Source organism: Meleagris gallopavo, chromosome 28 (assembly GCF_000146605.3).
Source record: "Meleagris gallopavo isolate NT-WF06-2002-E0010 breed Aviagen turkey brand Nicholas breeding stock chromosome 28, Turkey_5.1, whole genome shotgun sequence".
Classification (NCBI taxonomy): domain Eukaryota; kingdom Metazoa; phylum Chordata; class Aves; order Galliformes; family Phasianidae; genus Meleagris; species Meleagris gallopavo.
In genome coordinates, this window is record NC_015038.2 from 2,641,240 (window position 1) to 2,667,366 (window position 26,127).

The 26,127-nt window shown below is 50.8% G+C and overlaps 3 protein-coding genes across 5 annotated transcripts in view; all 3 read right to left on the reverse strand.

Annotated features, from left to right (window-relative positions):
* The window catches only part of PM20D1 (peptidase M20 domain containing 1), a 13,194-nt gene extending 11,828 nt beyond the window's left edge, over positions 1-1,366 (reverse strand). The window contains exon 1 of the mRNA XM_003212910.4: positions 1,348-1,366. Within this exon, the coding sequence (XP_003212958.3) occupies positions 1,348-1,366 (19 nt within the window). The remainder of the gene's footprint in view (positions 1-1,347) is intronic.
* Positions 1,367-1,572: 206 nt separating this feature from the next.
* Positions 1,573-7,554, reverse strand: RAB29 (RAB29, member RAS oncogene family). The gene is made up of 5 exons (XM_010724198.3): positions 7,408-7,554; positions 6,581-6,652; positions 5,872-6,053; positions 4,497-4,618; positions 1,573-4,156 (listed from the first exon to the last, which is right to left on the reverse strand). Exons 1-5 carry the CDS (start codon positions 7,529-7,531, stop codon positions 4,039-4,041), a joined length of 618 nt encoding a protein of 205 aa, XP_010722500.1. The 5' UTR covers positions 7,532-7,554; the 3' UTR covers positions 1,573-4,038.
* Positions 7,555-8,212: 658 nt separating this feature from the next.
* On the reverse strand, positions 8,213-26,127 carry SLC41A1 (solute carrier family 41 member 1). Of its 3 annotated transcripts, none has more exons than XM_010724200.2 (11): positions 26,055-26,127; positions 24,919-25,967; positions 19,629-19,736; positions 16,018-16,089; positions 15,584-15,728; positions 15,337-15,483; positions 14,652-14,799; positions 13,995-14,074; positions 13,035-13,169; positions 11,852-12,000; positions 8,213-10,687 (listed from the first exon to the last, which is right to left on the reverse strand). In XM_010724200.2, exons 2-11 carry the CDS (start codon positions 25,294-25,296, stop codon positions 10,502-10,504), a joined length of 1,548 nt encoding a protein of 515 aa, XP_010722502.1. In that variant the 5' UTR covers positions 25,297-25,967; positions 26,055-26,127; the 3' UTR covers positions 8,213-10,501. The 3 variants fall into 3 exon arrangements, with proteins under 3 accessions (XP_010722502.1, XP_010722503.1, XP_010722504.1); XM_010724201.2 differs by having other exon boundaries at positions 24,919-25,675; positions 25,815-26,121; XM_010724202.3 differs by having other exon boundaries at positions 24,919-25,675; positions 26,055-26,073.

Genomic DNA, 26,127 nt, shown 5'->3' on the forward strand with positions numbered 1-26,127 from the left:
CGCCGCCCCCGCACGGCCGGGCCTGCGCGGCTCCTCTCGCACTGAGGCCCCGCTACCCAGGAGAGCTCATCCGCTCAACCGCCCGGCCCTGCAGCTTAAGGCCGCGCGGTTAGAGCAGGGAGCGGCCTTTGTCATGTAAGTGTGCCCGCGGGCCGGGCCTCCCGCCGAGGGCTTTACCGAGAGGGAGCCGCAAACGCAGCCCTGAGGGGCCTCGTGGTTAGAAAAGGAGCTGCTTTTCGCTTGTGGAGAAATGAAACCTACCCACAAAGGACTGGTGGGGTTGTAAGGGAGATGTTTGAGGTCTTCACATCCAAGCCCTGCTAACGTGGCAGCTCCTGGGGCAGCTGTAGGATGTATCACAGAATGGCCTGGGTTGGAAGGGACCTCAAGGATCATGAATCTCAACCCCCCCCACCGCATGCAGGGCCACGAACCTGCACATTTCATAGCAGCCCAGGCTGCCCATGGTCCCATCCAACCTGGCCTTGAACACCTCCAGGGATGGACGGGGATCCACAGCCTCTCTGGGCAGCTGTTCCAGCACCTCACCACTCTCTCTGTAAAAAACTTCCCCATGACATCCAATCTAAATCATCCCTCCCTCAACTTCAAACCATTTCCCCTTGTCCTGCAGTTATCTACCCTTTCAAAGAGTCGACTCCCCTCCTGTCTGTAGGCTCCCTTTAGGTACTGAAAGGCTGCAATGAGGTCACCCCGCAGCCTTCTTTTCTCCAGGCTGAACAAGTCCAGCTCCCTTGGCCTGTCCTCATAGGGGAGGTGCTGCAGCCCCCTGATCATCTTTGTGGGAGACTTTCCTCTGGACCCTCTCCCACAGCTGCCTTGTACTGGGGGCTCCAGACCTGGACACAGTACTCCAGATGGGGCCTCACAAGAGCAGAGTAGAGGGGGACAATCCATGTCCCTGCTGGCCACGCCTTCTCTGATGGAAGAGTACCCCTGTACACTGCAGGGACTCATTCCTTAGTGCCATTAAAAAACATTTTTGTGAGATTTGAGATTGTCTGAGAAGACGACCCAATCTGCTCAGGTCTCACCTAAGGGCAGGAGTCATTGGGATCATTAATTCCTTGCCTGAGCCTCATTTGCCCCCTTTGCAATCATTTCTGATCAGTTCAGATGTGCCCCGTCCTTCCTGCAAGTCAATACTCATGAAAATCAAGCTGATCAGGAAAAGAAAGGGGCATTCAGAGCCAGTCTCCAACTACACTGTGTGAGCTAATGAGCCATAAGGAGCAAGGCCTATTAACAAACAGCCACATCAAGGAATTCTTTTCTTTCTCCTCTTAGCTGGATATATTGGATTAAAAGCAACTATGACTGCCTCACAGATGCGAAAGTTTTGCATGCTGATGTCCCACTTGTAGGACACAACAATAATGAAGACAGCAAGATTTTCCAGTGAAAAGGATCTAATCTGCTTTGTTGGCAACACAGGGAAGTCCACACTGGATGCTTTATAACACTTCCTGTTCTTGGCAGCAATATTTCTGTTTTGATCTCATGAACCCATTTCTTAGGGCTCTTGTGACAGGAAAACAACTACTACACAAGTAATGTCAAACTCTTTTATTTCAGACCTTTGCTATACTGCATTCAGTTACAGATTGATAGGGAGAAAAACCTCCCAGCAGTTTCTTCTCTTTGCATTAACACGATAATACTGCAGTGTTACAGTACAGAGAAACCTGTCTCTCAAATACTTGTGCATAACTGCAAGCTGTTTAAAAACAAAACAAAACAAAACAAAACTCAATTTTGACCTCATTATTTCTGATTCTATTTCAGTATAAATTTCTACGTGGATCCACAGATTGCTGTCATTTGAGACCCATGACCACAAATTTAAAGAGTTAAGCATGAGAAACACGTGGAATGGAGTGAAATAGATATGGTTTGCCCAGAATCACACAGAGTACAATGTCAAAGCAGGCACTGCAGGAAGGAGAAACCAAAGTCATTTTCAAAACAAGTGGAACAGGAGCCACGTATAACATAAGAAAATCAGAAAAGTTCTTCCTTTGACCTTTCCTTGTTTCTGAGAAGCACTTAAGGAAAAAATCAGAGGTCTAGATATTAAAGAGGCACTGGTATGTATCCAACCAATGTACAGAAGGTATGAGATGCTTTCCTGCAGGATGCATGGCATGCTGGCAGGCCATGGAAACCATGGCTGTGCAGTTCCTGCTCAGTTCCAAGCTTTTGTGGCTGCAGCAGTTGGTCCTGGGCAGAGATTTCCACTGTGAGCCTCAGCCCCTTCACCTGTATGGGCAGCTCTAACTCCTGGCCTTTGCTCAAATATAGCACACACAGCAATCAGTAAATAACACACGAGTCTTTATGGCTTCATGATGCACCCTTTTAAAAATTAGACCCTTTTCCCTGTATTTCTAAAAATATTTATAGGATTTTTTTTTCTTTTCCCTGACATGTTTAGGAAGTAAAACACAAGACAGTTCAATTTTGCTCCTAACCACTTCTACACATTTCATGTGTTTCTCCAGTTAATCCAATGGCACAGAAAGATATATTTAAGTGCTTATAAGGCAATATTTGCACAACAGAATCTTATCCCAGATATTTGGAACACAACATTAGGCCTAGATTTTGTAGCCCTTACTCACATCTTATCTTTCTCAACCTCAGGTAACAAAAACTCAGCTTTTTTGTTGGTGCTTAGTGAAGGCAATCAGTTCCTATTCTTACTCTGCATCCACAGGCAATGGATGCTCTTAAGGGAAAGTTCTTCTGTCTTTTAATCTTTTGGCACACTGAGAGATGTAAACTATTAGAGAAGAGAAAAATTATTGAAGAGCACTTCTTTAAATCCTAACCTCAGCACAGGCAGGACAATTCTATGGCACAGCACGGTGATGAGAAGTTCATCAGTGCTGCATAACTGCAGCCTTGCAGACTGGCCTTCCTATGAACTCCTCCAGGATAACTCTAATGTGCCCTTACAGTTTGTTGTTGGCAAGAGCCATTCACAGTTGTGCATACCTGGGGGATGCACTAGGAAAAGCAGGCACAAAAAAGCAAGTGGGGAGCAGGTCTCTCCATTTCCTTTTGCCCTGCAAAGTCTTTTCCTTTGCTTGCACTTTGGAGCACTAAAGGCAGTGGGCTTCCAGCACCACGCCTGCCACCAAAGTCGCTGCACAGTAACGGTAGGAAGGCAATTCATCAGCAATTGCAAAGCTTTGTGAGATGCGAGGACACAGAGTGGGCTAAAAGTGAAAAGAACCGTTATTCTGTCATACAAAGGAGTTTACAACCCATTCCTCATTCAGCTCCCAGTGTCCTGACAAAGCAGCAGCAGAAGAGAACACTTAGGATTCTGCTAGACAGAGGGTAAGAGCAAAGGAACAGAAGGCAACTGGGCAATGCTTGACAGAGTTGTGGTCTGTGCTTTTCAGTTCCACAGTCAGCACACACGTGATTTAGGGCTGTGCTACATCTCAAATCCACACCTTAAGGACATTGGATGACAGTGCTGAGATGCGTTGGTCTCCAGTGACTTGCAGGCAGAGGTGTGCAGTTCCAGAGCACAGAATGAAAGGTTTGCTGTAATCCCACCTCAGGAACACACAGGAGCAGAGAGAACAATTCAACTTTGTGTGGATCAAACGAAGGTCACTGCAGCATTCCGGAATGGTGCCTCTGTGGATCGGGCTCAGGTTGTGGGGAATAAAAGGTGCAACAGCTTTAAAAATACATGTTCCACGTCCTTCACCCTGTGTGACACAGGCTGTCCCACAGGAGAAGATGAAGAAAAGTGCTCAATGTTTTAAAAGATAAATCTCAGCCATGTGCTTGAGCACAGACTGCGCCGTGCTCCCACTGCTGCTGTGCTGGAAGAAAAAGGACTTCCTTTTCTCACTCCTTCCATTCCTCCCTCCAAGCCATTGCAGCAGTGCTTAGTGAGGATGAATGTATGCTAAAGAGAGGACAGTTCACTATCTTCGAAAACAAACAAACAAAAAAAAGGGGTAGGAAACAGAAGCAGGTGGTGCAGGCAGTGCATCAGCAGCATGCCCAGCCTGGCGGGGACGTCTCCTTGATATTAATATAATCCCCCCTCCAGGAAGCAGCAGAACTTCCATCCCCGGTGGATGAGGACATCATCTTCTCAATCAGGACTCTGGAAGACAAACAGATGTAAAATTGTTTTTTTTCTTCAACAAGCAGCATTGGGCCACAGAGAAGAACAAAATAAAACAACAAAAAACCAAAGCAACAACTCCTAGTTGTACACAAAACTCCAGAGCTTTAAGGAACAGAGGATCAGCTTCCTGGGTACAAGCTGCTTGACCAAGGGCAGCAGAACTTCTGACCTCTCAGAATTCAGTTTCCCTTCAGGAGATTCACTTGCATGTTATTGCTGCTATCTGTTACTCACTGACAGCATCTCCCCTTACCTCAGCCAGTGCTGTTGAAGGAGGGAATTAACTCCTGCAGTGTGCCCCAATCGCTGTTCCTACCTCATAGACTCATTGATGTTCTTGTTCTCCTTGACGGATGTTTCCACCCAACCAGAAAAGCCATTTTCTTTGCTGAAACGATCCACTTCTTCTCTTGTCACTGCCCACGGGGAAAGGTCACACTGTAAAACAGGAGTCAGCCAGGTGATGCTCAGTCTTTCCATTCCCAAGCTGGGAGGGGAACTTCCCCTCTTGCCCGTTCAGTGGTGGGCAGTGGGAGGAGGGCTCAGCCCTTCACATCTCCGCAACCCCAACCTGACACAGAGTTCTCAAGGCAAGGTTCTTAGCAGGATGTTGCAAGCAGCAATACATTTATCTCATCAGAGATCCTGACACACCTCGGTCAAGCACGCATGGAATGGAGGTTCCTCCAGAAAGCACTGTCACTCATCCCCAACCCACCAGCAGCAGGATAGCATGAGTGGCACAGTGCTGCTGGGGCACCTACACTGCTGGCACTGGGAGGAGTGGGAGCACCTGTGCAAGGAGAGCCCGTGTTAGTGTGAGCACAGCACCCATAGGCACACAGCTGCTCCCAGTTCAGGCACAGCTGCTGTCAGGAAAAGCATTATTTGTGAAGAAGAGGAGAAGAAAAGCTGTTTTTCCACCCAACCTTCATGTTTTTGATTCAGCTTCAACTTCAGGTTCTTTCAAACCAGGCAAGCTGAATCTGGAAATGACTGCTGAGCTGATGTTAGCACGTGAAGAACATAAAGGTACTTTTAAAATGAAAAGCAAATGAATCATTAAATGACAGCAACCAGCCTGCACAGTGAAACCTGATGCTGCATTCAGAGGAAAAGCAGTCATCCATCCCTGCAGAGCTTGTTTGTCACACACCAACTCTGCTGTGTAGCACAAACCAATGGAAGAGCAGGAGGAAAGCTTTGAACACAGGGGTTGCAGAACTGCAAAAGGAACTGCATCCTAGGAGCAAGCAGTTGCTAACATCTCCTTGGGGCCACCGGTGTGTTAAGTCCTACTGTATCCTTGTTAATGCAAAGCCTTGCTAGAGACAGACAAACCAAGAAGAATTCAGGAAAGCATTAGGAAGGATTTTGGAACAGGCTGCCCAGAGAGGCTGTGGATGCCCCATCCATCCCTGGAGGTGTTCAAGGCCAGGTTAGATGGGGCCCTGGGCAGCCTGGGCTGGTATTAAATGTGAAGGTTGGTGGCCCTGCCTGCAGCACGGGGTTGGAGCTTCGTGATCCTTGAGGTCCCTTCCAACCTGGGCCATTCTGTGATTCTTTGAAGACCACAAGCTGTCCTACAACCTACTGGTGATTCGTCTCCTTGCATTCTGCATTCCCTTTGAGTTGTTGGTCCAGGCACACACACACACACACACACACACAACCTGCTCTGTGCTTCTCACCTTGTTGGCCAGCAGCAGGCACGGCACAGGGCTCCCATCCGGCAGCGTCAGCTTGCTGTCCAAGTCCTGCTTCCACTTCTGGCTGTTGCTGAAGGTGCTGACATTGGTGACATCAAACATGATGATGCAGGCTGATGCCTCCCTGTAGTACAGCCGGGTCATGGACGTGAAGCGTTCCTGCCCTTCAGGATCAAAAGAAAAGAAAAAAATCCCCCAAGAATTTACCGTTTTTAAGACATAACCAAATAAGTGCCTACAGCAGTACTTCATTTCTAAACTCCACTGAGGAAACAGAGGCACTGAGGTGCACCATAATGTGAGGTGAGAAAGCAGCGATGTGGGACCACCTGCACTCATCTCCTCCTGCTCAGCCCCCACCAAGCACTGCATGGGATGAGGGACTCTGCTTTCCCTTCCCAAATATCTTTTGGGGACTTTTTCTTAATCCTCTTTTCAGGACTGAAACCGAAATCCACTTCTTTGCTGCAATCTCCTCATTGCAAACTTCTCCTTCCTGTTTTCTTTATGAAGATTCCAAACGCTCACACCCAAACGGCGAAAACGGGGGGGGGGAAACCCACAACTCTGCATCCCGATCTGCTCTGCATCCAAAATGCCCTCCCATCCCAGCACAGGGAGCTCAGGACTGTGTCCCCTGGAGGAGCCTCATCCCAACCTGGATGCAATTCTGGGCTCTGTATGAACATACCTGCAATATCCCAGAGCTGAAGCCGCACCGTCTCTGACTCCGACCACTGGACAACCTTCAGGGCAAAGTCCACTGTGAATCCCCAAAAGAAAGGAAAAGTTGTTAGGGGCATTTTGCACGGAGCAGGAGGGGCTGTGAGAGCTGTGCCCTCTCCTCTGTCATAGAAAGCTGCAAAATTAGCCTTAAATCCAAACAGCCCCACACGCTGCCCACCTCACAGCCAATGCCTGCAGCTCAGCTTAACAAACTTGGCAGGGAGCAGAAAGGCACAGCCATTATCTCAGGTTGGGCTGCTTTATTTTTTAACTGTGGGAGGAAAACCGTCCCCCAGTGCTGCCAACCCTGCAGGCCTGGAGCTTTTTGAAGCTGGGAACTCATCATAAAAAGGATCGTGGAGCTCCCGGTGCTGCAGCTTCCCCAGGACGTGGCTCTGCAGAGCATTCAGCATCGGGCTGACGAATCCCCTCCGGGTTCACGACAGCCCCTGCGTCCCCAGTAAAGCCTCAGAACCCCGCATTCTTTGCAGCTTCGTTCACCTCCACATTACACAAAGATCTCACCCCAAACCTCGTTCCAAAGCAGTCGCAGTCTGTCGTCCCCCCCCCCTCCCTCCAATCCTTCCATCCGCCCCATCTCCGAGCACAGATCTCACACACAACAAACACCGGGGGCTACACGGGACGGAGCCGGGACCCCCCCGAACCCACAAAGCATTGAGAAAAACCCCGCTCAACACCTCGGATCTCCGCTATCGGCACGGATGAGGATTTAATCCCATCCCACCTCCCCACCCCCCGGTAATTCGGATCCCCCCGAGCCGCGCTCACCCCCCACTGTGGATTTGTAGTGCCGGTTGAAGCTGTCGTTAGCGTAGCGTTGCACCAGCGATGTTTTCCCCACCGTGGCATCTCCCACCACCAGCACTTTGAACATTCGGTCCCGATGCCCCATCGCTTCCCTCCCCCCTCCCAAGCTTCGCCCCCCCCGCTCCCCCCCCGGCGCTGAGGTCACGTGACGGTCAGGCGGACTCGCGCAGTTCCGGAGCGCTTCGGGGCGGGGGAGGATCGGAATAGAAGAGAGAGAACGGAACGGAGGTGAACGGGATGGGATAGAACAGAATAAAACGGAACAGGATAGAAGAGAGCGAAACAGAACGGGAGAGAATAGGACAGAATAGAATGGAATAGGATAGAATAGAATGGAATGGAATAGCACGGAGTGGAACAGAACAGAGCGGAATGGAAGAGCGCGGAAGGGAACGGCGGAGAGCAGGAGAGCTGTGGGAGGCACCAGAGATCACAGAGCCCCGTTCCCTGAGCGCTGTGGGCCGGTCTGAAGTTACAGCACATCATTGAGAGCGTCACCGACATGTGCAGGCCCCACAGCTCTGCTGTTAACCCCCCCCCGCCCCCATAGGAAAGCCCTTTCCTTACTGCTTCCTGACCCCCCCATGCACAGCTCTGTGCCGTTCCCATGTGTTCTGCCATCAGTTCCCAGGAGCACAAACCCACACCTCCTTCCTTCCTCCCTCCCTCCCTCCATCCCCCCAAAGCTGAACACGGAGCATCACCACTGCAAAACAGGAGCAGCTTTGAGCCACACACGGAGACCGATGAAAGAACGGCACCAAAGTCCACATAAATAAATGTCATCTTTATTTAACGAAATATAATTTATCAGCAGTTGACATCCGTCAATCCAGTTACAGTAACTATAAATAATTAAGACAGTCTTTTTTTTCTCCTTTAATAAAAAGAGTAAACGGGTGTTTCTCATTTGCAGTCAGCTGTAGGTTGGGCCATGCAACCGAGTGCAAGTGGTTGGAAAAGCTTTTGGCTGTCGATGTGCTGAAATGCTAAATGAGATTCTGCCCCACTCCATTCACCCCACAGCACCTCTGCACCCATGGGAGACCACGAGCACAGCTCTGGCACCACTTCTTTCCTGCGGAACCAAAAGCTGATATCACAGCACAGAGCAGCAGTGGCACAGCTATACACAAATGTGTGTTAGCAGAAGGAAATCTCACATCCACTCCTCAGCATCAGGCATGGATAGGAGGTGACAGCAGAGGATGCTGTAGGAGTCCCTGGGCTCAGACTTCTTGCTTTGGGATGTGATTTTGGTTGGTTGGTTGTTTTGGTTTTCCTTGTGTTTTTGAATAGAGCTGTGGCTGAATCAGACCTGCGAGCAGCCAAAGTCACTATGGGGAACAGGAGGAGGGTCAGAGCTACTGCAACTAAGGACAGCACAGAGATAGAGAGGGGGAAGGCGAACTTCACATCAGCAAGGTAAGGAGGGGAGCACTGCCTCTTTGTGCAAGAAATGCTGAGGATAACCTCAGGGAGGAACTGCAGCCAGTCTACACAAAACAAGAAAAGCAGCAGCCTGTAGGCAACCCCAAATCCTGCAGCTCTCGAGGGATGCTCTGGATCTGCAGGCAAACAGGACAGGCAGCAGCACAGCAGGAGCAGGGCTGCAGTGTGAGCTTTGTGAGAGCTCAGGTGTTATTTCAGGGCCAGAACATGATGCTGGGCACTGTGGGCATCCCCCTGTGCTTTGGGCACTGCAGCAGCAAAACTAGGTCCTGTAGGACACCACGATCCCTATCCCTACCAACATTAGAAGCTCTCTCCCATGCATTCAGTTTACATCAGAGCCTGTTTAACAGTGCTGTCTGCTTGAGTGCATCACTTAAACTCGATGCAGCTGACTGAAGCTTCCAAGTCAGTAAGACCTGCTTAAATAAACTGTGCTCAGCTCACTGAATCAATTTATATCCAAATGGGAAAAGTAAAAAGCGCTGAGTGCCAACAGCACTCAGGAAGATGATTTACAAATGCCTCAGTCACACAGCCAGAACAAGTTTTCTCTTGCTATGCTGCTGCAGACTGCATGAGAATCCTCCCAGCCTGCAAAGGCAGAGGAAGGGAAGGCTTCCTGGCCACCTCCAAGCTGGGCAGCACAAAAAGCAGGAGGGAAATAAGGCTCACAGTGCTCAGCCTCTGCTGGCATGCTGGGCTGTCACCAACCCCAGGCTCCCTGTGCAGCTCAAGGCAAGCAAGGTGCTCTGCTGAGAGCCACGCAGAGCACTGCACCCACAGCGCATGGCTGCACAACTCAGGCTGTGCTGCTGACCTGTTTTCCTGCTTTCTCCTACGCATACAGGGAAAGCCAACGACTGAACACAGATGGCATCTTCTAAGAGCCAGCAGTAGCATAAGGCTCCCGAGTTTGAAATGCTTCAGGCTCAACAAGGGAAGGTACTGAGCAGCTCCTGCCCAGCTGCAGCGGGCCCATCAGCAGCACACACACAGCAGCTGAAAGCAAGCCTAAATGCACAAAACTGGATCATCTCCGGACCAGACAGCTGCATGCTTTGGGTGCGAGGCACAGGGGAGGGATTTGGGGAGAAAACATGAGGGAGAAGGGTCACAGGACAGAGAAAACAGGAGATCCCCGTGTCCTCACCCACAAAGCTGTACTTTGCTAGAAGGTGCCCTCTCAGCAACATATATCTGAACCTTATCTCCAGTATTTAAAACGCTTATGAAGCGAACAAAGCAGCCCTTCACCTCCAGTGGCTGGGACAGGTGGGCCTCCTGTGTGCTCCATCAACTGATGGGCAGCTCCCCTGGAACACTGGTCAGACAACTGCTAGGAAATTGCACTTGGTGATTGTCTCGTTACACTTTCGCGTCCTTCCTAAAACTAGATTTATTTTCTGTACAAACTTGGCTTGAAATATAAACCACATAAAATTCCCATTGAAAATAATGAGAATCTTGTATCAAAGATGAAGTCTCGTGAGAGACGGGGTTGGAGGAGGAGGGAGGAGAGGAGAGCGAGGATGGAAGAAAAACAACCATGACAAAAATGAATGGAGGAGAACAGAGAGGAGGGGAGGGGCAGCAGGGAGAGCTAATCCCCCACATCGGAATCTCGGTCACCAATAAGCCAGAGGACATGAAAGCTGAGAGCAAGGAGACCTGTTCCGATCAGGTCACCCAACGCTGTCAAGTAGGGGATGGAGAAGTTGTCAGGATCGAGGTCCCTGCCCCACATCCAATGCACCATCCAGTCAGCAATGTAGAGCAGAATGAGAACCTGGGAGGGAGGCAGAAAAGAGCCACGTCAGCCACAGCCCCAACCTCTGCAACCCCTGTCCTCATGAAGCACCACTGCAGCCCGCTCACCCCTCCTTCCCTCCATGTGTCCCCATCACATTCAAGCATAAAGGCTCAGCACACTGATACCCGAACACCAGGAAGTCTACATTTTGCATCTCCATCTTCAGATCTAACCAAAACAAGCTCAGAGATATAGGGCAAAAGAGAGGACTCAGAAGCACACAGGACTCTTAGCAGCATTTGGATCCCAGGGATAAAGAGCAGCTTCCCAGCAGCTGAAGCTACCGGAGTGTGATGTTCTCCCCACTTCCTCCATATCAGTGATTAAAGACAGCACAAATCCACACTGGATCCTCTGAAGCCTCAGGTCTGGGACAAGGTCTGGAAGAGGCTACCTACCTCTGAGCACCACCTCTGGTTTCTCAGGGCTGGGAGGGCCTCTCTTGCAAAGCAGCAGCACCACAGAACCACACAGCCCAGTGCCCCCAGCCTGCATGCTGCTCATACTGTGGCTTCACAGAACAGCTGTGAGCAGAAGCCCCCTCCTCGTGCCCCCAAGCAGGAGCTCATAACTCAAATTTAGCCTCATGGATGACAGCTCCCTGCTCTTGTCTCTGATGGATGCTCTGACTCATTTCCTCAAGCCAGTTTCGGTTGTTGATTTTAGGGGGCACCAAAACCATGGGGTGAGCAGAGGGAGCTTGGCCAGGCTTTGTACAAAACCCCCCAAGCAGAGCAGCTCTCCCTTCCCTCCTACACAGACAACAGCTGCTGCATTTCTGCAGCAGGAGCAGCTGGGTCTGTGCGCATCCCTCACAACAACCGCTGCCCGTGGGCTCACACAGCTGCTGTGAGAGGAACAGGAGTGCCAGGCCCCTTCCCCACGTGGGCAGGAAGAGCCACGAGAATGGGGGTCCTGCAAACTGCACAGCCTGCTTTCTTCACCAGCAGTTTTCAAACGACTAAAGCACCTTACAGAATAGATGAACACAGAAGAAGGAAACAGCAGAGAGACCTCTTGGGGATAGCATACATCCCTCAGCAATGCACCTACAACAGCAGCTCCCTGCTGCAGGTGACATGGCAGTGTTCCTTACTGCAGCCTGAGCAGTTGCAGCCACCCGGAGGGGCTTCAGCTCACCTGGAGAAGTGCAGCTGTCATGTAGAAAACAATGAAAATAGGGGTGAGTGTAGTGTGTCCACCTTGCATGGAGCTGATGGTGTAAAGGAAAACCAGGTGTCCAGGCACGACCAGAAGGAAGAGCACACGGGCAGAGCGAGAATTCACATCTGTTGGGAAATGAAGGTGGAGTTTGGGCTTCAGTGGGATGGGAGCACAGCAGCCCTGCAGCCTACCTACAGCTGTGGGCTAAGCAAAAGCAGACACCAGAGCTCTGGACTCTCATCCCTGCAGTCCAGATTTAGGCTGGAAAACAGCACCCTGAATGCTGACTTAAGTGTCAAGATGAACAAAGATTCCATCAAACTTGGTAGGAATGCTTAACTCTGCTCCCAGAGCAAAAGCTGTTCTCAAAGCCCAGCTGCCAAAAGGACTCGTCCCACCTCTGAGAGCACTAAGTTCCAAGCTGCCAGGAGTCCAACATGAACACTGAATTTCCTTGGAGCTCTGCTGGCACCTTGTCTGGAGCTCAGTTTTCTGACAGGTGATGACCACACTGGAGACCTCTCCCCCTTTCTGCTTCCAAACCCTGCAGATTACAGCTGGTACACACGAACAGAGCACCTCAGATCTCCCTTTCCAGGTGGCAGCCCCTCTATCAGAAGGTCAGAACCCAGGCTGTGGAGGATCAAACCTCTCCCAGGCAGTCTGGAGTATAACCACCTCTCCCCACACTATGTAGGAATGCAGGTTTGGCTGCTCTCTGCTACACAACAGCTACAAATAGCAGGGCTAAGAAGCATTTGCAAGCTAGTTTTCTGTAACAGTAGCTCAATAGGCCCAGCAGACCTGTAAGACTCAAGCAGCCTCAAAGCAGGTTTAGGTATCCTGAACATCTGGAAAAGATTTACAGGGTGGAGGAGTTACAGCATTACACAGTCACGGCATGAGACTTTGGCAACGTGTTTCCCTAATCCAGCAGGGATACGTCCTCTTGCATAGCAGCTTTGCTAAAGGTCCACCCGTCTCTAGAGGGCAGGGCAGGCCAGAAGAGCAGACATCCACCAGCTGACAGCTGCCTCTGAGCCTCAGCCACCATTTCCTGCGACAGTGCTCCAGTGACAGCCACAGCCAAGCTCGGCCAGCCATTTGCAGCAACTGCTGCTGGCAGAACTCAACACATTTCAATCCATAACTTGAGTACCTGAGCTGAAGAAAGTGCTGCAAGGGCTGGGGCATTTGCGAGGGGCTGTTTCAGGGCTCTCTCCAGGCATCCCACTCATGTGCAGGTAAGTGGAGATGCGACTCGCCTGCACTGCCACCAGGTTGCCACCCACACCTGCAGATAAGGAGAGAACAATAAGGCAACATTTCAATCCCATCTGAAAGCCATTTTCAGCAGCCAGCACAACCAGAGGTGCCAGGTGCTGGGACAGTGCAAGACAGTCTATTTCTGACACAAACTCCACCACTTCAGGATGTAAAGAGCTGAGACGAAGAATGCTGTTCTGCAGCTTCCCCCAAGGTCTCCTAGTAAAATACATACAATTCTATCATGGCAGCTTTGATTGGAAAGAATATGTGAAACAAACATGACGAGTGGGTCATCAAAACAGACATGGGAAGTTTAAAGCTGCTGCTTTTTGCATGAAGCACAATGAAACTCTGGAACTCACTAACCCAAAGATGCTCTGCTGCAGAATTAACTCAATTTATTAGAATTAACTCAATTTATTGCAAGGCTGAGAACTAGTACACAACAGAGCTCCCTTGGTTCATCAGGCAGAAAGGAGGTCAAAGCTTCATTCCAGAACAAACTAGATTTCCTGACTCAAGTTGCAAACCCAAATCTTTATGTTATTGAGTGCTGCAGGGCTTGTATCTTGGATCAGGGGTCTTCAACCAGCCAGAAGGAAGTGGAAAACAAACACAGCTCTTGTGGCTCAGATTTGGAAAGCTTCTCTCAGGCAATAGCCTCCCCTAGACCTGTTACCCTCTGCTGAAGGAGAAGCCACGCTGCTGTAAAGATTGGGTCTAACCTCATCTCACTGGTGATCTAGCAGAATTAGCCTCCTTAATCTGCCTGCACTGAGGCAGAGGCCAATTTCAATGTTTGCCAAGAACCAGAATCAGAGCTGCAATATCAGCATGAAAAAGAGCTTACCATTAATAACTGGTGTGAAGACAGCCATCCCAGCAAAGTTTGGATCCGAGACTGTTCTGTCCAGAATTAAACCCCCAACACTGCAGAGGGAAGAACGAAGAGGTCAGTGCTGAAAGCTCATCAGGCAGCACACAAAGCACTGCAGGTCCTCTCTGCTGCAGTGTGTGCACTGGGTGACGTATCCACCCAGTGAGGTGTGCAGCTACCCCAGTAGGTGCTGTAGGTGCTTGGTTTTAGGCCTTGATATTTGGTAACAAAAGAAAGTTTTAACACAAGCTTTATCCCCCAACGTACAGCTTACTGCAACACAGTAAACAACAGCAACCCTGCCCCATTCAGAGGGCAAACAAGGCTCCTGTGAGGACTGCTGGACAGGATCTGCAGCCGTGCCAGCTGTGCAGCAGCAGGCACACTGCTGAGGCCTTGGATTCCAGCAGTCAGGTGCCCAAAACCCCTGGGCCTCGATCCCAGTGTCTTTGTCTGGAAAACACAACGTGACGTCCAGTTTCCTGGCAGAGGCCACTGTGAAAGGAGAAGTTTGGTTCTCCATCTTCTTTTGGAATCTGTCAAGCGTGAATAGGTTGGAAGGACTGGGGAAAAAAAAGAGGCGTTTTCTGTCTGTGTTTCAGGGAGAAGAACTCTTGCACACCTTCCTACCTGCTAATTGCCATTGCAATAATGACTGGCTCCCAACCAGAGTACAGCACCTCCCGAGTCGCTGCATTCTTCTTGGCAATGATGATCCAGATGGGCAGCAGGGCTATGAAGAAGGCACACACCAAAGGATTCACGTATGCTTTGCTCTCTGAGGGGGAAATAAGCAAAGGCAACAGATCAAGGACACATCCTCAGCAGTGAGCACATACTTCAGCTGAGCTCATCAGCCCTGCCAGCAGAGAGCTGCCATCCCCACAGTCAGAAACATACAAACAAGAGCCAGCGTTTCCTCCTGATGCACCTGCTGAGTGCATCTTTAGTTTCCCAACTGCTCCTTCCTACTTCCCACTCCTGGGTGAGACCTCCCAGCAATGCTTCACCTTTGACTGAACCTGGCTGAGTCACATCCTCTGCATCCCAGCCGCCAGGGAAGGAGAATGGAGGAGAGGGAGGAGGAAATGTCATCACACAGCTGCAGCTCTGCACTGAGGAACTCCCAGCTGGTGCTGACAGTACACAGGATTACAGCCAAAGCTGCCTTCCTCCACTGTTTTAGCCCTACCAAGCTCCTGGCACTCGGAAGCCCCAGAAGGATTAAGGGTAAAGGAACAGGGTGAAACTCAAGGGAGACACTGCAGCAGACACAAGGACCAGGGAGAAACAAAAGCCTTTTGTTGCTCCTCACCCAGCTCTTTGTACAAGCCCCAGCTGATTCCTGAAAGCAGAGCCAGGGTGATGAGATCCCCCAGGCTGGCAGCAATTGGTGTGGCTACATTATCAGGATTGATTCCCATCTTCCTGGATCCAATGATGACTCCAATCATGATCATGCCTACAGCAAAAAAAAAAGAGGAAGAAAATAGGATGAAGGCAAGGAGAGCCCAGCATGTTAGGAAGAGGTGCATGGAGAACGTACATGATATATCTCCTACCCAGAACAAGGGAAGCAATGAAAGCAGTAGCCACGCTGCTGGCACAGAGCAGGACAGCATGGTCAAGGCTGAAGTGCCCATCTGGAATCCATCCAAATATCACTGCTGCAATTGAGGCCAGAAAGCCAACCACGGTAGCCTGAACCTGAAAATAAAAGCAAAATAATCATCAAGAAGACTGAGGCAAAATGGTACTGGGGTACTATTTCAGGTGGGTTAGCACTCAGCAAGGAAACACCAAGTTCAACCTTCAGGGCAAACTGCTATGGTAATGTGACTATGGGATAATAAGGTGCCATTTGTTTCCCCACCAGACTGCAATACTGAATACCCAAGTCAATACCCAAGAGGAGACATTCAAGCCTTCCGACACCTCTTCAAGTTGGACTTCAACAACCACCAATGTTCCTCAGTTTTCTTTCCCATTTTCTTACCTGTATCAGAGCCATGTTCCCTGTTATCATCTTCCAGAGCTCCTTGGGTGTATCCATTTGGCCAATATTAGCCTGCAAGAAGACATCATAGGAACATCAGAACATTAAAAGATGGATGGCATTTCACACTTTCCAACAGTCAGATTCCTGCCTTTCAGCTATGCAGGTTTGTGCCAGGAGCAGGAGAGAATAATGACTGCAAATCCTCACCTCTCATAGCAGAGCAATTTAGCAGCAAAGGCACGTGTGTCCACGTGCACACAGATGCACAGCCAGGGTACATCTCTGCAGTAACACCCAAGTTTGGGGCATGCAGTTCTGTGAGTATCACGTGGGCTCCACAGTCCAAGCAACAACCTGTAGCTCTTCCAACAGTTAGCCTGGCTTTGTTGCCCAGCACACCAAAGCTGTTCCCAGTTTCGGCTTTGACACCTCTTTCCATCAACAAGAATGGGCTGAGACACTCCTGTGCAGCAAGAGCAGAGCACTACAGAAGGAATTTTGAAGGGAGCATAAGGTAGAATCAACAGCAATAGAAATTCTGATGAAAATCCTGCCAAAGCAACAAGATACACTTTGCCCTCACGCAGAGCCACGCACTGCTGCTTGAATTTACTTCGGTGGTGATGAAGCCAGGCCTGGCCCAGGCCCAGTTGGGTCACACTACCCCTCGATTTGGCCAGGCAGGAGGGAAGCAGGGGTTGCACAGATCCCAGGTCAGCTATCTGAGTGCCCCCAGCTCTGACATGGGACAAAGCCAGAGCAGCATCACGTGGGCACAAGGAGCTGGCAGCAAGAACTACTGCTGGGGATAAAAGTTGAGTAAACAAGGCTAGTGCCACGTGGAGACCTACTGAGTAGCAGGAAGCAGCCATGGCACACGGGTCATCTGGCATCACTACGGGAGATGCTGATCAGAATAAGCAGAACAGAAGGAAAGCTGCTTTAATTTCTTGGCATACAATCCAAACAAAACCCAGCAGACTCCCTGCAGGTCGCAGCTTATGCAGAACGCAGGAGTTCTGCTCTCCCCAGCACCTTCTGGTCTTCACAGTAAGTTGGAAAGAAGGACAGGCAGAGAGATTGTGCCTGTGTACAATCTTGTAGTATTCAAAGCTGATGGACACGAGGGAGAAACGAGTTTGTCACTATGAAATCATAAGGGAGAGGCTCAAGAAATGTGAAGTAGTTGCACGATGGAGTCACTGGCTGAAAGTGTCAGACTTCAGACAAACAATAGAGCAGCAATTCCTGCCTCTTGGGTTTCTTTCCTGGTCTACACAAAGAAAGAAATCTATGATCAGTCAACCCTCGTGCTCTCCTTACTGCATACACACTTCAGAGAGCTGCCAGGCCATGTCCACCATCACTCAGATATGCCCATCTCCAGGGTGAATTCTTCTGGTTGGTTTAGGGGAAAGGGAAGAAAGACTGGGGAAAAACAAAACCTTGACTATAGAGCTGCACTGAGCACATCCAGCACAGGAATTTGAGCTCCATACGAAGCCTGACCTTAACATTCCTGCCACATGGCAATTAGGTTGGGATTAACATAACCTAGCTGTAGTCACTGGCAACAGGATTTTAATCCTTTAATTTAATGGGAGAGTTTTGCTTCTTAATTGTGAAAGGAACTTCTGAGGTGACTTAATGCAGCACTAATTAGAAACCCACAATCTCAGAAATCCTTCCAAGTCTGCTTTCCTGCAGGGCGAGCACGAGAACTGCATCGTGAAGCACTGCCCAGAGGAGAGCCCACTCCCCATGGGAAAAAAGGGAAAACTAAAGAGGCTGTCAAACCCCATCATGCATCAATACAAGGGAGTGGTGTGCAAGGCTGGGAGATTCACACAGAAGCAGCACAGCCTTCGTGGGATGAAGGAAAGCAGGGGAAAAAGGCAGGACAGGCGTGTGAACTGGAGGGATGCTCTCTGTGCCAGTTTCTTGGTGACTCTGCTGCAGCCACCAGAGCAGATGGGAGAAAGTTCTGCATTCCTGTGACTTTCCACGCAGCCAGGACAGTCTCATTTCCCCACCAAGCTGCCCCAGGGTTGCTCTGGGCCAAGCCCATCAGGGATGGGGATGGAGAAAACCAAAGCTGCAGAAAAACTTTGCTATCTATCTTAGTCCTAGCAGAGCTAAGCACTCACCCTGATCAGTCCATGCTTAAAGTGTGCTCTGAAAGCTGGCCAAGGCCAAGCCAAGGCCAAGAGGGAAAATGGCCTGTGTTCGGGTCAGTGAGGATTCTGACATGATCCGAACAATAGGGAATGAATAAAACAAAGGGATTTGTTTCTGAGAATGAAGGAGCAAACAAAGCTCAGCCTGCCACAAGCTGCAGCGCTCAGCCTGACCCTGCAAGCTCCGGGTGCAGCACAGCAGCTTTGTTCTCTCCAGTAGCACCTGGAGAGAGGAGATCAGCACCAAGGGAAGCTGTTCCCAGGTGGAGGTGGTACCCAGCAGAGCTGGGGCCAAGCCAAGGGCAAGTGATGCCCATGTGCCACTGGTTCAGTGAGTTAGAAGGCACTGAGGAGCAAAGAGTCTCAGCATGGATCTGCTTAAGATGGAAGAAAGAGAAGCCAGAGGAGCAAATACGCAGAGAGCTCTTCTATGCTTCTCTATGCTTTCTCCTGCAGCAACCAGAAAGAGGAAAGGGAGCATGATAAGCAGCAGTTCTGCTAGCTGTGCTTGCTGCTGCCACCCAGACAATTCTTCTTCTGCAGTGCCAAGGCTGAGCCCAGGCTCTTGCTGCAAGGGTTCTCTTCCAGCACCACCCAGCACAGAAACAGTAGAGGTGAACACTCAGCAGCAGGTAGCTAACACCCTGCAGATGGAAGATTCAAAGCTACACGCTCACCATGGGACCCACAGAAACATCAGGCTGCCACTTGCTGTCCCGTTCAAGTAGATGCTTTACAGATGGAGTATTACTGTCCCTGTTAAAAGAAGATGCCTCTCTCCAGTTCTGCTCAGCTACAGAGAGACCGCTGTGTTACAGAAACATTTAAACACAAAGCAATTCATTTACAGCTGGACTGAGACACTATTCTGAGGAGCTAACAGAGCCTGTCTCCATTTCTCATAGGGAGCTCACTGTTACGTGAGAATCAGACTGAGTTCTAGCAAGAGAAATGCCCTGCCATTCCTCTCCATCATTTTGAAGAGGCTGTCAATCCACCTGACAACTCTCTCTGCAAGCTCTCTTCCATCTCAGCCTTTGCTGTACAACTCTCTGCAGGCTCTCACCTCCCAGCCCTGCTGAACCTGGCTTGTTTTGGCCTGCTCTGTGTGCTCTGGTTGCATGCCTGCACCCAGCTTCCTTGTAAACGAAACCAGATCCAAGCACTCCAGGTATTAAACTGCCAAAGCCTTTTTGTGCACCATACCTCCAGGCTCACGAGCAGTCCTGACAAGGAAGTGAACTGTCAGCAAAGCTTAAGGACTACTGAGCCCTTTAAATCTGATCAGTCAAATGGGATGGAAACACCTGGCTAGACAGTTCAGCTCCAGCCTCTGCTTTGGGTGGTCACTGCATTCGTAAGCACGTGCACATCCCTTCCTGCCTCCCAAAAAACAGACATCCAGCTCCTCAGCATGCCCTGGATACTCACAGCTGTCGACAGTCGAGATGCCAGAGTCATCTCCAGGTTCCCCTTCAGACCCAGCAGCGCAGGCACCAAGATGAAAACCTCGGTCACGTATTTGAAGACATCCCAGTGCTGCAAGATCGAAACAACAACAAAAAAAAAGACCAAAAATAAATAAATAAATAAATCACAGCTGTTAGAAACCTTTGCTTTGGATTGAGAACCTCCTCCACTCCCTTTGCATTCTGGCACTGCCTGCGTGCAGCCCTGAGCGGATGACTCAGTTTCACTTCCAGTTCTGGTGCCACACTTTCCAGCAACGTTAGTGCTTCTGACATTTACGTAGTAGTGACCACACGGTTCCTGCTGAGCTTACAAACAGGATCTCAGCCTGAAACTTTCAGTTCAAAATCCCCTAAAGCTCAACTGCTGACAAAACGCTTACACAAGTAGAGGCCAAGAACAGGGAGAGAGGAAGAAGCTTTGCCCAACACACGTCGGTTTTGGCAGAATCCAGCACTGAAGTTTGCCCAGAGGCACTTCCCATATGAGCTTCTTCCAAACACCTCGCAGAGCACAGCACTGCAGCTCCCTGATGCTGCCAGCCCCAAGCAGTGCCTCACTGCTGTCTCTGCTCCCACTTCCACTGCAGAGGGGTTGGAACCACACGGTTATTAAGATCCCTTCCAACCTAAGGCATTGGATGACCCTACGATGCTCTCCCAGAGGTGTGTGCCCTCCCTCTACCTGGCACATACATCACACCTGCAGATATTTGCAACCCTCCCTGGCTCTAGAGCAGAGTCAGTTTCTCTGGACAAGAGACAGAGCAGGCAGCCACGGGTTTTTAAGGAAAAAAACCCAAACAGAGTCTCATAGGAGAGCAGCTGGCTTCCCAGAAAACATGAAACCATCCCCCAAAACTCACAACCACATAAAAAATAATAATGCAGGCTGTGCAAACCTCTCTGCTTGATTCCCTATTCTCATGAGCGTTTTGCAAGAAGACAGTGTCCAAAATAACCCCTGCTTCCCACACTGCCTAACTGGCATCCTCCTCAGAGGAAGCTGCTGGAATGGTGTGTTCAGAAGCTGCCTCCTGTGCTGAGCACGTTGGCAGCTGCAGTTTCCTTCCTGCTCTGTTACCTGCACTGGGCTCTGTGTCCTCAGCTCCCCCCTTGGCAGTGCTGCTCAGGCTGAGTACCCAAAAGGATGTGGAATTCCTTCTAGGACAAGGAACGCTACCAGCCAACACCTTACAGCAAATAAAGCTCACTACCTGCATGACTAACACCTTCCTGTTGGGAAAGACTTCAGTTATTTTTGTTTATTTTCCCATCCTTTGTGATGCTTGCCTCCGGATCTGGGACACTAAAAGCCATCACTTCCTGCCAGGTCCCCTCCAGTACCATGCTCAAGCTGCAAGCATTGGAAGAACGGTCTGAGAGAGAAGTGTGATCACAGGAGGCTGTAAGCCCTTGAGAAGGATGAACTGGGACCATTTCTCCTTAAAGAGAAAACAGCTCCTCGGCCAGTCAAAAAGCAGTTTCCTTTTTAGCACATCTGACAGCTCAGTGAGATGAGCCAACAAAGTTCCCACCCCCGGGTGCAGGGATGGAAGCTGCTCAGCTGTTCCAGGCACTCCTCAGAGCCCCCCACTGCCCGAGGACAGCAGGTTCCAGACACTCACCTCCTTCTGAAGCAAATTCTCTCCCAGCTGCTGCTATGGGCACTGCCCAAGGAAACCCTGCAGCCTCTGAACTGCTTGCACACAGTGAGCCTGAGCCCCAGAGACCTCCTGCCCACAGCCAGAGGTGCCCTAAAAGCTCCAACTCTGCACAGCCATCCCAGCCAGAATGCAGAGGGATGCTTCCTTGCAGCACCCACCACCGAGCAGACAGAGGAGGGAGAATCAGTCTGTAAGATTTCCTTTGGCACAGCAGCACACCAGGCTGTGCTTCCTTTAAGGTCACACCTAGGAGCAGGGAGCTCTGCTCTCCTCAGACTATTTTTAGGCAGGCATGGCAGTCACTACAATTATTTTGCTGCTTGCTGTAACTGCAGATCCTTTACTACGACTTCCCCGTGCAGAACCTGGAATTCAATCAGTGTGCAGCACGCTCCCACTTCGCAGCTGGATGAGCTGGGTGTCAGAATCACTAAATGAAAGGAAGTCTGACCACAGGCTGGAAGTGCAGTGCAACACCTGCCTGGCTCCCCCTTCCTCCAGGCAGACCACAGGGGCACAAAAGGGTCAGGAATAGCCAGCACAGGGCTGCAGCCCTCTGCACCTCACCCCAGTGCCAGCAGTGCACCTTAACCTTTGCAGGAGGCTGCGCTGCAACCAGTGCCAGGAGCTGCTGTAACTGAGTAAGACAGAGGTGTTCCTGGGGAAAGGGAAAAAAGCCATCTTTGGGGAGAGAAAACAAGAAGATTTCTGCAGACATCAGCAGCTCGCTTACTGCAAAGAGCAGGACCTGTGGGCTCCTGCCAACGTGCTTAATATAAGATGTTATACAACACTGGTCTACGGGCACTTCGTACGTCTCAAAGGCCTCCTGGCTCCTGCAGAGCACAGCCTTACAGGAGAGCCACTTCACAAGCCCCATAAGGGGGGCAGACAGCACAGCCCACGTGGGTTGCCTTACTTCACCCCCATCTGCCCAGCAGAGGCCCTGGGCTCCAGCATCAAACCCAGGTGGTGTTTTGCTGTTCTTCCAGGCTTGCTGCGTTTCAGAAGCTTTGCACCTGCAGGCATCAGATTCTTCCAGGACAACAGCTGCTTTTTGGCCTCTGCTGCATTCAGTTGCTGCGTGTGGGGTTAAGGCATGCAGCAGCATCGTGGGTCGGAGCAGGATGGTGACTCAGGACTCAGAGGGAAGGAAGTGCTGTGGAGCAGCAGGTCGGAGCTATCGCTGCCTCAGCACACTGCATCTTGGCCCTCCAATGCCCCAAAGAGACAAACAGCCTTGCCAGGAGAGCTTCAGCCCCGTGCTCCTTGGGGAGGAGGAAAGCACCAGGCACAGCAGATGCGTGGGGAGTCATGCAAGATTCTTCCAGGATCACCCTCTCAACCACAGCGCTCAGTGGGGCGAGTCTGGAATTCTGGGCAACTGCACAGCAATGAGAAGTGGGCCAGACCTGGATGAAGAAGGAAGGCTCAGCATTCCCCAGTGCTCCCGAGGGGGATGCTGACACCAGAGGTGGCCAAATGGGGAATGAGCAGACTCCCTCCTCCATATTCAATCCCATCTAAAGCATCTCCAGGGAACAGGCAAGTCTGGAAAACAACAATCGAAGCTCTGCAGGGAGAGGGGACTGTGCCAACAGTGCCCTGCTGTATGCAGAGAAGCAGGTGGCACACGTGTAGGTCTCCAAACCCAAAGGGAGCAGAAACAAATTAATAGGGACACATTAATGGGACAACGTGGCCAGAGGCCAGGGCTGCTTGTTTTCACACTGGGGAGACCAATTACAGCTGGTTGATTACCCCATTTGTCTCAAGTGGAGCAAATTGAGTGCACGGTGCCCTCCATCCATCACAAACCACGGCTACATCCAAAGCAATGGGACTCCTGCCTGCCCCCAGCAGCTCGCTGCCTCCTTCCCCAAGGCTCTGAGCCTCTGGGAAGCCAGTTCTTAAGATCAGCTCCCCAAACTCCCCAGGCAGACAAGCCTCACGTTTCCCTCCCCCCGTTTCCACCCTATGGCATTTAGATGCCTCATTTAATCCCAAGGCTAAAGGGAGTTAAAGGAGTTGGCAGGACACGCTGCGTAGCTACACGCTGAGCTGCTGTGGAACAGAGGAATTACAAAGCTTTATTTCTAATGGCCGTAAATAAAAGGCAGGAGAGCACAGCAGTATGCCACAGTATCCCACCCAGACCTCCCCCCCCAGTCAGGAGGGCTGTTCCTCTTCCAGGAAGGACCTGGGGCTGTGTTCAAAGCCCTGGTCCAGGAAATTGCCAGAAGAGCCAAACATGAGCTTACAGGGATTTTGCAAACGACAACATGCTTGAAATTTCTCTCTTTTCAAGGAATCTATTCTAGTAAATCTCTTCTGGCTTAATTTAACACAGCCAGCCCTTCCTGTTCTCAGGCACAAGTCCTGCTTCACAACTCTCCCAGCAGGTTGCATCAGGAGAAACTGTAAAGATGACCGGGGTGCTAAGGCATGCAGGAAGCAGCCACTGGGGCAAAATAGCAAAAGAAGTGCCTGCCTGACAACCTGCACATGTGGGAAAGAGCCTGCCTCACACAACGGACAGCTCAGGTGCAGATAAACATCACTGCCATCAATACACACACAAGTGACTGACATAAGTGTTTTTATGTCAACATTGCAAGGGCTTGTTTACACTATTTGAGTGACTGAGAGAGCATCAAACAGAAATTTTGGTTGACCGCAGCTCTGACGTGGCACCACCTGCCTGCTGCTGATGATCAAACCTTGTGCCTCATTCACTGCTTTGTGCTGGGCATCACGACAAGGAACTGCACAGGAGGAGGGGGTGAGCAGCTGATCAGCTGCCAAGAGACACCTGCTTGGATTTCCATGTTGAAAGACATGGCCTGGTAAGTCAGCACACTGCCCACGTCAAGCTGTGCACTTCCCACAGTGCCACCCACCTCGAAACACCTAAGGAGATGTCTGGTAACACAGCAGTTTGCAGCTGGAGGTATCAGCCAGCTCTCTGGTTGGTCTTTCCTAAGAATCAGCTCCACACAGCTCTCAGGAGGAATCCTGTTAGCCCAGTTGCTCTTGGGTTGCTTCAAGCACATGAGAAGGCAGAGCAGGGCCACTCAGCCTGAGCAAGCCACCAGCAAGTGTCCTGCACCCACTGCAGCACGGGGATCATTAACCCAGCTGGCATCAGCCCAGTGTGCTGAAACAGTACAGCAAACACCACAGGCAGTAACAGGAAACGGGACCCAGGGAACTGTGGAGCAGGGCTGGGATGATGGTCATCATCAGGAAATGATTACCACATTATTCCCAGCAGGAACGTGCATCAGTTCCCAGATAGGTCCTTTGGCTGTACATTTGGTAGCCATGACCTTGTCCTAAGAGCTGGAGCAGGGCTGCAGTGTGTAAGGGTGACCAAAGGGCTCCTTCCCTTGCTCCAAGTCATCACTGAGGTCTGCCTCAGTCCCAACTGCCATGCAAGGAAACACAAGTCTTCCCATTGTAGCTGCTATTTGCCAAACTAGCCTTCCAATTCAAACACCCCCCTAAGCTATCCAAATAGCTTAGGATCAAGCCAACAAAGATGGGGTTCAGAGCCCAGCACCACACCTGAGAGCTTAGTCTTACCTGCACAATGTCCAGCACCATTCCAGCAGCAACTGTCCCAAAGCCTGCCAGGAGGAAGGGGAAGAGGACTTGCAGCCCGATGGAAAAGGAGGTCTCCTTGAGTGGAGAGGCTGGCTCGGGGCCTCTGTCTGTGCTGGTGTCATCACTTTCGTTGCTCTGGCTGCCATTTTCCAGCAGGGCATCTTCTTCTCGCACACCTTTAGCATTGGCACGGGACTCCAGCACCACCACTTCCACCCCGACACCATCAGGTCCCAGGAAATTGGAGGGCTCCACCAGCTGCCCCCGGTCCGGACTGACAAGGCAGTCCATGGGCACAGCAGGCAGCACAGCCCCATTGGCCTGGTGGGTGTCCTTCTGCTCTGGCTTGGAAGACATGCTGCAGAGAGGCTATCCTGAACCTCAGCTTGGTGGGCCTACAGCCAGCAGCTGTTCCAGAAGAGACCTTCTGCCAGGAACTTACACAAATGGCCTTTCCGGCATCTAGAGGCCACCTCTCCTACCCCTGCTCTCCTGCCTTTGAGTGCAGAGGCTGCTCCCGCAGCAGAGATCCCCATCAAGCACAGTCCAGGAATGGGGGACACCAACAGCTGAGCCAGCAGAGAACACAGCGGGACCTGGGAGCTACAGCAAGTTCTTCCTTGTCCTCCTTCCTTCCTTCCAGCACTGGGAGGTACACAGCCACCAAGGCAGGATCCAAGCTTCTCCTCTTTGACGTGTGAGGCTTTAGCACATCCTTCTCCAGGTTTTCTTCCAGCTGTTGTGATGGAGCACGCGAGGCAGAGAGAAAAACAGATGAAGTAAAGATCACCGAATAAAACAGAAGCTTAAAGGAAGCAGAGGAGAGCTGTGAGATGGGTTGGCTTTCAGGGGTGATACAATCCAGCTCTTCTTACTCTCAGGGCTTTGTTACTTTCTCCAGTGGCACTTTTCCTCTGCAGAACTCGAGCCTGACAGCTCCTGCAGGCGTTTACTCCGACCCAGCCTGCTTTCTGCTCTCTGCCAAGCTGCCAGCACCACCAGCGAGTTCCAAGTGTCACCGCCGTCCTCTTCCAAAAGAAATTTCTCACCTTACAGCACGAGGCACGGAGAGTTCTTATTTAAAGTAACAGCGGCTCCCAGTTAAGGTTACTTACTGAGGCGAGCAGGCTGCAGGGAAGGAGCTGGCATTTAGGCTCTCCTCTCCAAAAACCCAGCTTTCACCTGAAG